This window comes from Corvus cornix, chromosome 3 (genome assembly GCF_000738735.6).
Source record: "Corvus cornix cornix isolate S_Up_H32 chromosome 3, ASM73873v5, whole genome shotgun sequence".
NCBI classification, from domain to species: Eukaryota; Metazoa; Chordata; class Aves; order Passeriformes; family Corvidae; genus Corvus; species Corvus cornix.
In genome coordinates this window covers 24,338,917-24,351,763 of record NC_047056.1, presented here as the reverse complement: position 1 = coordinate 24,351,763, position 12,847 = coordinate 24,338,917, and the positions used below count along the sequence as shown (strand labels likewise).

The following is a 12,847-nucleotide window of genomic DNA, read 5'->3' as shown; positions in this document are numbered from 1 at the left end:
CTCACAATTTTTGCCTGACTGAAAATTGCCACCGACCTCACTTTTTTCGGAGCCGCAGGCGTGCCTGGAAGAGCCGCGCTCGCGTTGCTTTGGCACAGGCTACTGTATTTTTTCGGACTTTTTTTTTTTTTTTTTAAATCTCAGTCTTTCCGCGGCTTCCCACGCAGGCGGCCGTGCGAGGCGCCTGCGAGTTGGTGGGGCCCTTGAACGTTACGGCGTCGCAAAAAGCCGGCTGGGGGCGGGGCGGGTCCTTTCGGCCGAGCTGTCGCAGCCGGTGCCCCCCCCGGCCCACCATGTACTACAAGTTCAGCGGCTTCGCGCAGCGCCTCGTCGGGGCCACGGCGGCCGCCGCCTACACCCCACAGGTAACACTCCACACCCGGGCAGGCGCTGCGGTGCCGCGGGCGTTTGTTGAGTCGGGGAGGGATCGGCCGCCCCCACGGGCACCGAACGTATCCGGCCCCTCGCGTGACCTTGGGCGGGACGGGACTCCGCGCTCAGCCCTGCAGCCTTTGAGTCAGTTTTGGGATGGGCTGAGGGTTATAGCAAGAAATTAGCGCGCTTTCATCATAGAGGGCGGCCGCAGAGTTGAGCAGTGCCTGGCGGGGTTTAAAATCACCGAATCACAGGATCAGTTAGGCAGGACAAGCCCTCCGAGGTCATCCAGTCCAGCCTGTGGCCGAACGCCTCTTTGTCAGATGGACCGTGGCACCGAGTGCCACGTCCAGTCTTTCCTTAAACACCTCCAGGGACGGCGACCCCACCACCTCCCCGGGCAGCCCATCCCCATGTCTAATCTCCCTTTCTGTGAAGAAATTCCTGCTGATGTCCAACCTAAACCTCCCCTGGTGTAGTTTGAGGCCATTTCTTCTCATTCTGCCTTTAGTTGCTCTGGAGAATAGACTGACCCCCACCTGGCTACAGCCTCCTTTCAGGCAGCTGTAGAGAGTGATCACCCCTGAGCCTTCTTTTCTCCAGGCTAAGCACCCTCAGCTGCTCCTCATCAGACTCGGGCTTCAGACCCTTCCCCAGCTCCATTGCCCTTCTCTGTACCTGCTCCAGTGCCTCAATGTCATTTCTGAAACGAGGGTCCCAGAACAGGACATTGTACTGTAAATTGCAGCTGGCAAATGGGAACAACACTGCTCTCTGGACTCTCTGGTCCATGCATGCAACAAAAACCCCCAAGTACTGAAAGCATTAAAACCCTTACCAGGGAGGACACCAATCCAGAAAAGTTAGTTTAACGCAACGAAGCTCAAATTCACTCAAAATGAAAACTCAATTTTCCTCTGTGTGACACCAACTTAGTAACTAAGTGTATAGAGGTTAAAGGTGGCATTAAATAAGCTTACACTTTTCACACTGTGTAGTAAAGTACACGGTTAATTCTTCAGGAGCAAAGCAAATCTGAGTGAGGGGACAATGAATCCCAAGTACATCAGTCATTTCAAGACATGGAGAGTTGCATATTGGTGAAAATAAATCACAGAAATAGTTTGCTTTTCTGTACATCAGCATAAATTCCTAAATAATATTAGGAAGATTTGTAATGTGATTTTATCATGGGACAAATGCAGCGTGGTTGTTACACCGTGTTCAGTTTTCTGAGTAAAATTTGAAAAATAGAAAATTCTTACAGCTTAAAAAAAACCCCAAACCAACAAAAAAACATCATCTGGAGGTTAAGAGTTGTACAAATGATTTTTAAAAAAATCAGCCTTTCAAAGAACTGCCTCCAGAGAGCAAACATCTGATTAAACAATACAAGTCGTAAGGAAAAAAAGTAGATACGTGTGCACATACACACGGAATCAAAGTTATGGTTGGTCTTTTTCCCAAATTCATTTATTATTTATTTATTATTATTTATAATAATATTATTTATTATTATTAAATTCATTAATAAAAAGTAACTGAAATTAGTTAAAGTCACCACATTCTTTTGTGGACTAATGTGGATTGTTGTGATACACAACTCTTATTTCATTCTTAGCCTGTTAATTCTGTTTGCAACCTATTTTACAGTTCTGCTTTCCTGGGTGTCCTTGACTGTGAGAGTTTTACTTGGAAAATCCAGTCATTTGCTGCATGCAAGAATATTGTATTAAGCAGCTGTAAGATCTCAGATTATTTCAAGGGGCCTAGAACAACTACAGAGCTTTTTATTTTTAAATTTTTTTTGAAGTTAAGAGAACTTGATGACCAGACTGGGTAGAGTGGTTAATGGTTCATACTCCACCAGTATCCCTGTAACAAGTGGAATGCTGCAGGTTGCTGGAGGACTTTATCAGTTCCCTGCAGCAGGCAATAGAGTGCACTCTTGTAAAGTTTACAGAAGACACCAGGGAAGTGGCCCCAAAATGTTTGAAGTAGAGCTGCCATTCATTCAGAAGGACATATCAAGAGGATGGGAATGATCTGACAGGAATGCTGTGAACTTCATGATGGGAAAAAGGCAAAGTTGCTCATGTAGGAAGGAAGAGCCCCTGCATGGTTACAGGGTGGCAACTGAGGGGCTGGTGGCAGCAGCTCTGTGGTAGAGCCCCTGGAGACACTGCCAGGCAGGAAGCCAGCTCTATCACCCTGTGAGCTGTTGGTTGAGGAAAGCAACACTCCCCCCTGCTCAACACTTACTGGATCACATCCAGGTGCTGTGTCCAGTTGTGGGCCTCCTGCTGTGGGAATGGCAGCTGGAGCAAGTTCAGCAGAGGTCAGCAGCCAGCTGAGCCAGGCTTTGCACAGTGGCCCATGGTGGGAGGGCAAAAGACACGAGGCATAAACTGCAACAAGAGAGGTTCAGACTGGCTAGAAGGAAAGACATGTTCGTGGTGGGAAGAGTCAGGCAGTGGAGTGGCTGCCCAGGGAGGAGGATTGTGCACTCTGTCCTCAGAGGCTTTCAAGGCCAGGCCAGAAAAAACCCTCAGCAACCTGGTGTCACCTTGCTCGAGGCTAAAGAGCACTAGGGGGCCCTTCCATCCTGAATTACCCTAGGATCTTAAGTAAACATTGAGGTAACAGAGAGTTTCTGATGTGGCAGTTTCCATCCCAAGATGGTTTTTTGCCCTCATCTTTCCCAATCACTTTGGAAGGCTTTCTGGATAGCTGCTGGAGGACAGGGGTGTAAGAAACAGGGAAAACAGGAGAATAAATAGCATGTTCTAGTATGTCTGTTCATTAGCAATATATCCAGCACTATTGCAGTGACTTAGGCACTTCTTACCTCTTCTAGACAAAGTCATGTTCAAAGAATAAACATTGACACTTCATTTCTACAGTGGAGAGCAAAGGCTTGGGGGAGGAATGGGAAAGGGCTTCAAGCCTAAACAGTAAAGAGCCTCCTTTCTGGAAGTGGCCCATGGTGGGAGGGCAAAAGTTAACTTTTTTAAAAGTTAACTTTCAATCCCTTTTTGCAGTGTTATTAAGCCAGCTTTTTGGTAGAATTTCCTTTTTTTTCCCCCTGAAGTTTGACTGAATTCCCAGGTCACACATTTAGATGCATCAGTCTGCTAAAACTATTTTCAATAAACAGCAATTGAAGTATAAGGGTAATCCCATGAGTATGTCGTTAAGTCCAAAACAAAGTAAATTTTTTCCTATTGATTTAATTGCTCCATTTAATAAAACTATAGCTCAGCATGTAAAATGGTTTGCTTTTTATGCTTCTATTTATTTTGATGTTTCTAGACAAGTGAAGACATTCTGCAATTCAAATTTTCCTTAGTAAAATATGCAGTATAATAATTCTCTTTATTCTGTGCTGTTACATTCTGGTGTTTCCCAATGGAGTACTGTTTTGCTGCAGGTTTAAGTTTACTTTGGGCTAGCAAAATATCCAGTTCAAATGTATTTCAGAAATTCTTTTGCTGACAGTAACATAACTAACAGCTTATACTAACAAAAAAATAATGAGTTTGAAATCTATATTGTTCTTTGCGTCTCAGACTTAGCGTTCTTAGAAGACTTAATTTTGTATTTAACAAAGTTGTATAAAGTAGTCGGAACAATTTATCTTGTTTGAATAAATGGGAACTTCCTTAGCTAGTTGAGGAGTGAAATAGTTTAAAAACTACTCATATTTAGGAGGATAATGACTGCCATGACCATTACAAATTTAATAAAAGATATTAATTCAAAGAGTTAGCTTATGTTTAAAGTACAAGCAGTGGGATCAGTTTCAAATGGTGTCAGATAAGGACAACTACATAAACTTTTCCTTAGTTCTTCTACTGAACGTGATCTTAGTAGAAATTTATTTGTACTCCCCTATCTCACTTGATACAACTTATTTTGCTTGTAGCTATTTAAAGCCCTTGTGACCCACAGATACTTTGATTTAAGCCAAGATGAATTGCTTAGAGTTTGTTGAGAATATATAATATGTAACCTTCTATGCCCTAGGTGGTACTTAATATATACACGGAATCACTGTCACTGAATCATCATCCCAGCACAAAGACTCAAGTGATGTTACTTAAAAGCCTTGTGTTAGTGATAACAAATATATTTAACCTTATACAGTGAGGTGTGTTCTACTGTGAAGGACCTGATACTTAGTTTAGAAGTGTCTAGGTTCAGTAGGTTCATAAAAGTTATTTCAATGCATGTTCTGAAATAATGATTCTCAGAGTAACTTCCCCATTCCCATCTTCTCTTTGGCCCTTACCTCAGTTTTCTCTCCTTTCTCATTCTCTGATCTGTTTGAGCAACTCCCCTTACATTTAAAAACTTAAGAGTGGTGCTATCTCCATTAAATTATGTTCCAAATCCTTAACTCTTTTTGCTGTCAGGAAAATGTAAATCTAACTTGCAAATTTGTACTAGCAAGATGTAAATTTGTTTTAACTTTGAGCCTCATGGCCAACCAACAGAGACGTTGGGTCCTAAGATCTTCAGACCTCTGATAGGAAAACAAACACACTCTACAGAAGGGTAGGCAGAGAATTCTGTTTGCTCTTTTGGATTAGCTACACGTCTTGACCTTTCAATGACTTCAGCATTTGAAAAAGTCATTGCTGTAGCATGCTGATGAAATCAGCTGTTGTTGACTCTTCTGCATAACCACATCTGTTGTACTTTGTCCAAGAATTTGAAAAAAATCATGTCACAGTGATTAGAAATGAAAGATTAACACTGTAATATCAGAAGAGGAATTATCAATGTATAACTTTTTTTGTTTTAATGAAGCATAGGTCAAATGTGTAGAGGCATTAAGTCCTCAGTACTATCCTGAGTGTAGTGAGACACTGATGTCATTAAATAAACCCATGGTTTTAGTAATGTTAAATACAGTGACCAAGGGTCATTTAAGGTGTGTCAGTTCTTACTTAAAAATGATCTGCAGTGAAATTCAGCCTTTACATTACACTCTGAATTTCTCTTCAGTCATGCTAAGCTTAGTAAGCTGGGTGTGAGATAAAGCACTTGCCACTTTCTCTCGATAACCACAGAGAAGTACCAAGTTGGAACAGGCAGGCATTTGCACTAATTTAACTGAGCTTGGTTGGAGTTAGCCAAGACTCACAATTCATGGATGGAATTCAAGCAAAATTTTACGTTGGGGTGAGGAACCCTAATTAATGCAATGTCGGGGTTAAGCAAACTGAACTGTCTCCCTTCTGCAGCATGTGTTGTGTTGTACTCTTTCCTGAAGCCAGTGAGCTACATCAGAGTTTTTTATTTAAATTGCTATGTGATGTTCTGAAGTGGTGCCATGCTGCTTTGGAAGTAATTTACACCAGTACACTGATGATTATGTGAGTTTTCTGAACTGGTTCCATTTGATTTCATGATGAAGTTTGTCGCTTGAATCAGGTCTGACTCTGCTATGGCTCCTACAGAAGGGGATCTTACAACTATCAGAACAGGAATCTATTTCTAAAGGCTGAAAAAGTATGCAGTAACCTACAGTTGTTGACACTGATTAAACTATTACTATAGTAATCCCTGAATATTGCATCCAGTCTCCTATAGAGGCAGGAGTTTTAGTGCTAATCACAAATGATAGGCATTGCCTCCTATCCCTGAGTTTAGAAACGATGAAAGAAGAATCTTTATCATGAAACTGTTGGAAGTAGTTTGCACCTTACTCCATTGCTCAATATTTACACAGTACAGATAGCTCATGAAATAAAGTATATGAGCAGAACAAGCAGGAATTGCAGTGATTTACTAACTGTTGTAGTTAATAGATGGCACTGCTCCTGAAAACTCTGAGCTCTTGTGAAGGCAAAGGGGAGATTCAGAACTGGAAACTAAGGCAGAGGAAAGATGTGCATTTTCACATTTGCTGTGATACTAACAATAAAGAAGGCAAGAAAAGCTTTGGAGAAAAGTCACCTGTACATTCATTATATTATAGTCACCTGTATATTCATTATTCTTTAGTTATTTTTGTCAAATCACCAACTTTCAAAGACAAATCTAATAAATTAATCAAAGTTCCTGTAGACAAAAATACTTGTCCAAAATTGCTTTCTTCAAGGCCTTTGATGTAGCTGGTACTTAGCCTTGAATATACAGTTAGTAACCTCCCCTGGCTAATAATAGTTCCCTAAATGCTTCCTTCATAGCAGTGTGGCCAGAACTGGCCACTGGTCTTAAATAATTCAGTGCTTACCTTCTGTGCAAGCCTGCTCAGGAGGAAGGCAGTAGTTACTGAATGTGCCAAAAACTTCAGTTTTGCTGCTGCCTTTCTAAACATAACCAGAAAGGTCATAAATGGATTCTACTATTCATTTAGGCACTAGAAGAGTGGGAAGCTGAACCCACATCTTCAGGGTAGATCACTGATGACCATTCCATAGGCTATTTTGGGAAGCTGAGAAACCCGTTTTTTCTGCTGAAGATGCCTGTTGTAGCAGAGAATTTACATATGGAAAACACATCTGGTCTATGGCTGGCACAAAAGAAAGATTGCCAGTCTGCTTCCAGCTCCAGATACTGTCAGACAGCTCTCTTCAATACAAAATGCATCAACTAGTTCTTTGAACAGAAACCAGAATTTCAGTGCAGTCTTAACTTGACCCATGACTGCTTCTGTTTGTAGTAAAAACCTGTTGCATTAAACTAACTGTACAATGCTTTTAATTTCTGTGGAAAGTTAGAGAAAAAAAAAATTGCGGCTATTTTGAGAGCCATAATGTAAAACATCACTGCCACATGTGTAGACATAACTGTTAAATCTAACTAATGTAATAAAGACAAGGAGGCCACCTCATGTTGGCTGTGACTTTGTGCCCTTAATCATAGAACTGAATTATGTCGTTTCTAATTATGGCAAATGCAAAGTACAACCATGTGAACCGAAAGGAAGTTGAGCTGTGCTGCTCATGGGGAGTACACTGAGGTGTGGGAAGTTGCATCTGAATTTAAAGGATTTGATAGTTTCATCTGAATTTTAGGATATAGTTACACCTGCATAAAATATCCACTGTATCAGGGTCTCTGAAGGGCTTTGAACACCACTTACAACTTCTGTATGACCCAAATGATCCTCCATCCTTTTCTTTTTTTGAATCCCCAAAACTATACATCCAAATTATTTAAGGCACAATTATTTACGGCTACTGTTGGCAGCATTCAGGAGGTGGAGTTCATTCCTCACTCTGACCCTAGCATCAGAGATTCTTGATCCTAATCCTACTGCTCAGAGAGAGTCCTAGATATTCTGTGTACAAAATAGAAGCAGTAATTTGGACCAACTACCAGCACAGAAAAATAACAGCTATAAATTCATGCATGAGGAAATTGGAAAGGAGGCTTCTATTTTCCTTGCTAAGCTCTGACCCAAAGTTGTCACTGAGATATCAGTGGGCCAACAATGTGTTTGTAGGTCATTGTCACAAGTCTTCATACCAGATAAATACTCCTTGTAATGTATCCTTGTAATGACTGGCAGTGTGCCTGCCTAATGTGACAATTGGTACATTTGCAAGTGTGATATACTTTGTTATTTTAATCTTTATTTATGCAGGGACTCAAACCATTAGTTCCCACTGAATCCCCAGCTCTGATTTTTGGGACAAGTAAACCTCCTTCAGATTTACCAGCAGCTGAGTCTTTCTTGGGTAAAAACAAGGTGCCAGACCTACAGAAAGTTTTTCAGGTAATGACAACTTTGAGAGTAACTTAAACTGGAGAGTGGGACATATCTGTCCTTATTTTAACATAGCTTTTGCCATTCTACAATACCTAAATTCTGTAAAGTCTAGTTAAGAAACTGTCAAGTACAGTATAACCTGTGTACTTGTACTGTACTACAAAGTATGTGCCTTGTATAGGAGATAAATACTGAAAGTGGATAAATGCAGTAACATTGTTTTTTGCTGACTTCAGAAATTGTTGTATTATTTGACTATTTAGAAGCACTTTCTTTCTGGGAATCCAAGTGTATGCCTTAAAGCAGATGTGCAGGGGCAAAGCAAGTCATTATTGTTTTGTGTATAATAATTTGAATGTTGCTGAAGCTGTTTATAGTGCAGTATAAGAGTAGCACAGTAAAGTTTTCAAAGCCAGTTTGTTAGCTATGCAATTTCTAAATGTAGTAGGACTTTTCTTAAAACAAATTAGTTAAGGTTTTTTTTAAGCATCAAGAATGTGCTTTATATAATGTTTCCTTTTCTCTCTTACATGCCACTTCCATTTGGAATGTGTCAGTCTGACTTGGTGAATAATTTTTTATACGTATCTTTCCACATTCTGTTGTTAGTGACACTTTTCCCGTCCAGGTCCTCTTGAGAAATATTTCAAGATATATTCTTTCCACTTGCACTTAACAGCTTTGGCTAACAAAATTAACTTGCCTTCGCATTTGTCTTGCTAGATAAAACACACATAATACACTTGGTTGTAGTGAGCCTAATTGTCAGGAGGTTTCCCTCTTGGAAGTCTCTTAATTTAACCAAGGTAGCATATTCCTTAATGACCTCAGTATGGGTGTTGATCTCTTTTTTGCTTGTTTTCTCCTTCAACTCTTCCCACAGAGATCAGATGGGCTACCAGTACACCTGAAGCGAGGAGTTCCAGATAAGATGCTCTATCGGACCACGATGGCTCTGACAATAGGAGGAACTATCTACTGTCTGGTAGCACTGTACATTGCCTCACAGCCAAAAAATAAATGAGCCACACCTCATGGGACTCGCAGCACTCCTCTGACAGATCTCCTGCGTGTACCTCTTTGCACTTAAATCTGTTCCCTGTAATCACATAGGGTTCATTATTCAGATCAGATTTCTTGGAGAAAATGTTTTTAAATCGGTTGCCTTATGTATTCTGAAAAACCCATATAAACAGAGAAATACACAATTTTAACATATGGTTGTAGCTTTTCTTGTCTTGCAGTTTATGAACAGTTGGAGAAAGTTAAGCTTTTCCTTCCTTCCCTCCCCCAACTTAAACAAAGTTAGAGAGAGGACAGAACAAGTAATTTGTGGATTGTGCTCCACATTCCTTAGTGGAAGGATTCTGCTAGTTTCCAAAACACTAAAAGCAAATAATTTAATTGTTATAGCATACTGTTTCCGTCCTATTCAGGTCATTTTATGTAAGTAGCTGGCAATGGAACTTTTCCAACTGCTGATATATTATTTAGTAATATACCACCTCTGGTGGTAGGACAAAGGGCTTGTCTGCCTGGAGCATTTAAAGTGGATTTATTCCATAACTTTAGCATCACTGTATGCAGCAGAGTGCACCATTATTGTAGCATCAGTTACACCAGTTTTTGGACTTTCCTTTGTCAAACTGTATTATCATGCAATAAAGATAACTACATGAATACTAAAATAGGCAAGTCTCGAACGTTTCAGACCATTTCAGCACTCCTGGTCATGAAATAAACATATTGGTACACTTCTAAGTTCAGCTTGTAGATCTCAAATCAGAAAATTGATTCAGCTATCTTATCATCATCTTTTTGAGATGGTAAATCTCTTAAAACCCTCTCTCACACCTCATGTGTGTTTAACTATAATTTTTGGTGAAGCAGGTCACTGTCATAACTCAGCTGCTTATTATTTTCAGTGCCTGCAGATAGCTGTTTATGTACACACATTCACACACATTTTCTTTGCTCTGTGGATGGAAGAGAGACAAGCCAATAAAACCATTTATGTATTCCCTTTCCCTTGTAATAGCATAGCCGTGAACTGCAAGTTCCATACAAGGCTTCACAAAAAGCATCCTCTAATTTCATAGCTTCTCCTCTGCCCCTGAACACTGATTTGCTGGCTGCTCTAAAGACCCATCTCTCCCAGAACTGTGCAGAAACAACCTTCAAAGTAAATAAGAAAAATAGTTGATAAGGGAAAACAAAACTGCTTTTTTTCAATCTTTTACCAAAAACATTCTGATTTTTTTCCAGTTAAGTTACATCAAAGCCTTATGGCTGTTTCATAGGAAAGAAGATAGGTGCTTGTACTGTGATCTCAGGTTTCAGTCAGTGTTGGTATTTTAGGATGGGAGTGATTTAACTCAATGAAAAATAATTTTGTAAGGACAGCAGGAGTCAAAAAACAGCAGAGAATAAATTCTGCAGGAATTGACAGTTGTGTTGCCTCTACTGATAAAATATTTTCTCAATAGCCCATGCTTCCATGGCACTAAATCTTGTGCTGTAGGCTGTTAAATATTACAAAACAGAAAAGAAAAAATGAAAGAAAAGAAGAGAGAAAGAGAAAACAGCACAGTAGGTTGTTGTCTGTCTTCCCTACATACCATCTATCAAGCACTGCCTACAAGAATTTTCTAATAAAGGATATTTTGCACATAAACTTGACAGGTAGATTTTCATGAAGCTGAGCTTTGCTCAGAGTATTTCCATGCACTTAGTTTTCTGATTTGGTTTTGGTTTATTGGAGGGGTGGGTTCGGGTTTTTCTTTTTTTGGTTTTGTGGTGGGCTTCTTGTTTTAAACCAGCTATTTTTAGCGCTCATCTAGAGGGTAACAACTTTCTGCTTGTTGCTAAAGCAGATGTGGATAAAATAACCAAGCTGTTATCCCACAGCTCATTTGCCAGTGGGAATACCCTCGTGGAAGGGATGACAGCCCAGCTTGCTGCAAGGAGCTCAGCTAGGACACTGGGTTTATGTCCTGCAGTTAGAGGTCATGGCTGGAGCCATGGATAGCAGAATTGCCCTGGGTTTCGCTTTTTCCAGCTCTTTGTCACCAGCTAAGAACACGTGCCAAAGGGGCAAAAACCACCCATCAGATCTTGCAAATAAACAGAGACTACATATTCCATTGCACCTCTCCCCCCCTCCTCCCACACTCCCCCCGAGTGTCTGGATTTTGAAAAACTATTTTCACTTTGCCCTTCTCACAAAAGCTGACCCAGTAAGCAGGATGAGAGTTCTGCTTCAGCTTGTGAGATTCACACCCCTGGTTCAGTTGGGGGTTAAAGAACAAAGAGGCTTGTCTGCAGCCACTGAGTACAGCTCCAGGTCTGAGAGAAAGGGCAGACTGCATTTCTGTGTTCCCTCAGCAAAGTGCTCTGAAAAACAGGAAAGCTTCCAAGCTGTAACCACATTAGTCTGTGGCAGCAAAATCTTGCCCCCTTCCTCAATTTGTTTTGAGATCATGATGAAGAAATTGCAACATGATAAATCTTTTTTCTTCCTAGAGAAAAAAACCTCTAAAATATATCTATTTTAAAATACTGATGCCAGACTTCTGTGACAATTCAAGAGGGTCCAAGTGTTTTGAATACTTATTCATGATGCAGAGACCTAATCATCATTTTATGCCTTCAAGAACACCCTTACCTCTAAAAAGAGAGGTCTGACCCTGGCCTGATTGTTAAATAAAGTCTTAAGTAAGAAGAACCAGAGGTGACTTGCAGCATCAAGGCTACTTCAATATTGTGAGTTGTCATCCCCAGAAGTAAGAATTTGATGGGAACTGCGACTTCTTTATAGTGTTATGTTCTTGTTATTTAAAAACCCTCTCAGTTTTGTCTTAGAAAATATGCAACCTACCAACACAGAGGACTGGGGGAAAAAAAAGCATTTTTAAAATGCTAGCTTATACTCTAGTATTTTGGTTTGAATGTATATTAGAGAATAAACTATAATAAGCTCTCATACCCCAAGGTGCCGAGTTTGGAAGCGAAAGCAGCTGAGTTTTAGAATACACGGGAACAAAATTATCTCATGGATAATCATCCATCCCCCATGACATTATCTGATTGTTGAGAGACACTGGTTTTCCTTCTTAAATGATTTCTCTGGCAACCTGGATTCAACAGTTATATCTTTGTAATGGTTTTTAAATAAGATCTCCTCCCCTACCTTTTGTGTGGGAGTAGTAGAATAAATGCATTTGAGAAGACGCTGATAGTATGCACATATGTCTTTCAGCTGCTTTAAAAATTAAAGTGTGTTAAGGAGAGGATTCCTCCGCAGTATTTTAGTGTGACCATACAGTCTCAATAGGCTTTTGCCTTAACATTTTAAATTGTCAACGGACTGATTATTTCCATACTGTTTGAGCTTGCCTTAAAGCAAAGCTTTCAAATTAAAAGGCACTGTAAAGAATAAAAACATGAAAAACTAGAAAATTGGGAGTCTAATCTTAGACTTAAAAAAAGCTAAAATGAGTGTTTAAGAACCGTTTCTTTGCATACAGGTACACGGTACTTATTCTGTCTTTATCCTTCTTTCTGCCTTCCAAGAGGCTTTAAGAATCACAGATCAGATGGGGGTTCTTTTGGTGACTCCTCTCACAAACCATTACCACTGCAGATCCTAAAATTTGAAAAATCCAGATACTTCTGTACAAAGAGAAAAATGGGCATGTATGGGCTAAGTTGTGTGTAAAATCATGCTAAACTGCTCTAAAAAAGGTG

General features: G+C 40.2%; 1 protein-coding gene across 2 annotated transcripts; it reads left to right on the top strand.

Moving 5' to 3' along the window:
• Positions 1 to 216: 216 nt before the first annotated feature.
• Positions 217 to 9,327, top strand: LOC104685669 (cytochrome c oxidase subunit 7A-related protein, mitochondrial). 2 transcript variants are annotated; one of them, XM_039569523.1, is made up of 3 exons: positions 217 to 365; positions 7,976 to 8,107; positions 8,985 to 9,327. In XM_039569523.1, exons 1-3 carry the CDS (start codon positions 294 to 296, stop codon positions 9,123 to 9,125), a joined length of 345 nt encoding a protein of 114 aa, XP_039425457.1. In that variant the 5' UTR covers positions 217 to 293; the 3' UTR covers positions 9,126 to 9,327. The 2 variants fall into 2 exon arrangements, with proteins under 2 accessions (XP_039425457.1, XP_039425458.1); XM_039569524.1 differs by lacking the exon at positions 7,976 to 8,107 and having other exon boundaries at positions 223 to 365.
• The last annotated feature ends 3,520 nt before the right edge of the window (positions 9,328 to 12,847 follow it).

Bases quoted from the DNA above. Each gene is read 5' to 3' on its own strand.
- LOC104685669 (XM_039569523.1), top strand. From the start codon at position 294: ATGTACTACAAGTTCAGCGGCTTCGCGCAGCGCCTCGTCGGGGCCACG. The intron at 366-7,975 runs GTAACACTCCAC...TTATTTATGCAG, and splicing joins CCGCCGCCTACACCCCACAG to GGACTCAAACCATTAGTTCC. The intron at 8,108-8,984 runs GTAATGACAACT...CTCTTCCCACAG, and splicing joins ACCTACAGAAAGTTTTTCAG to AGATCAGATGGGCTACCAGT.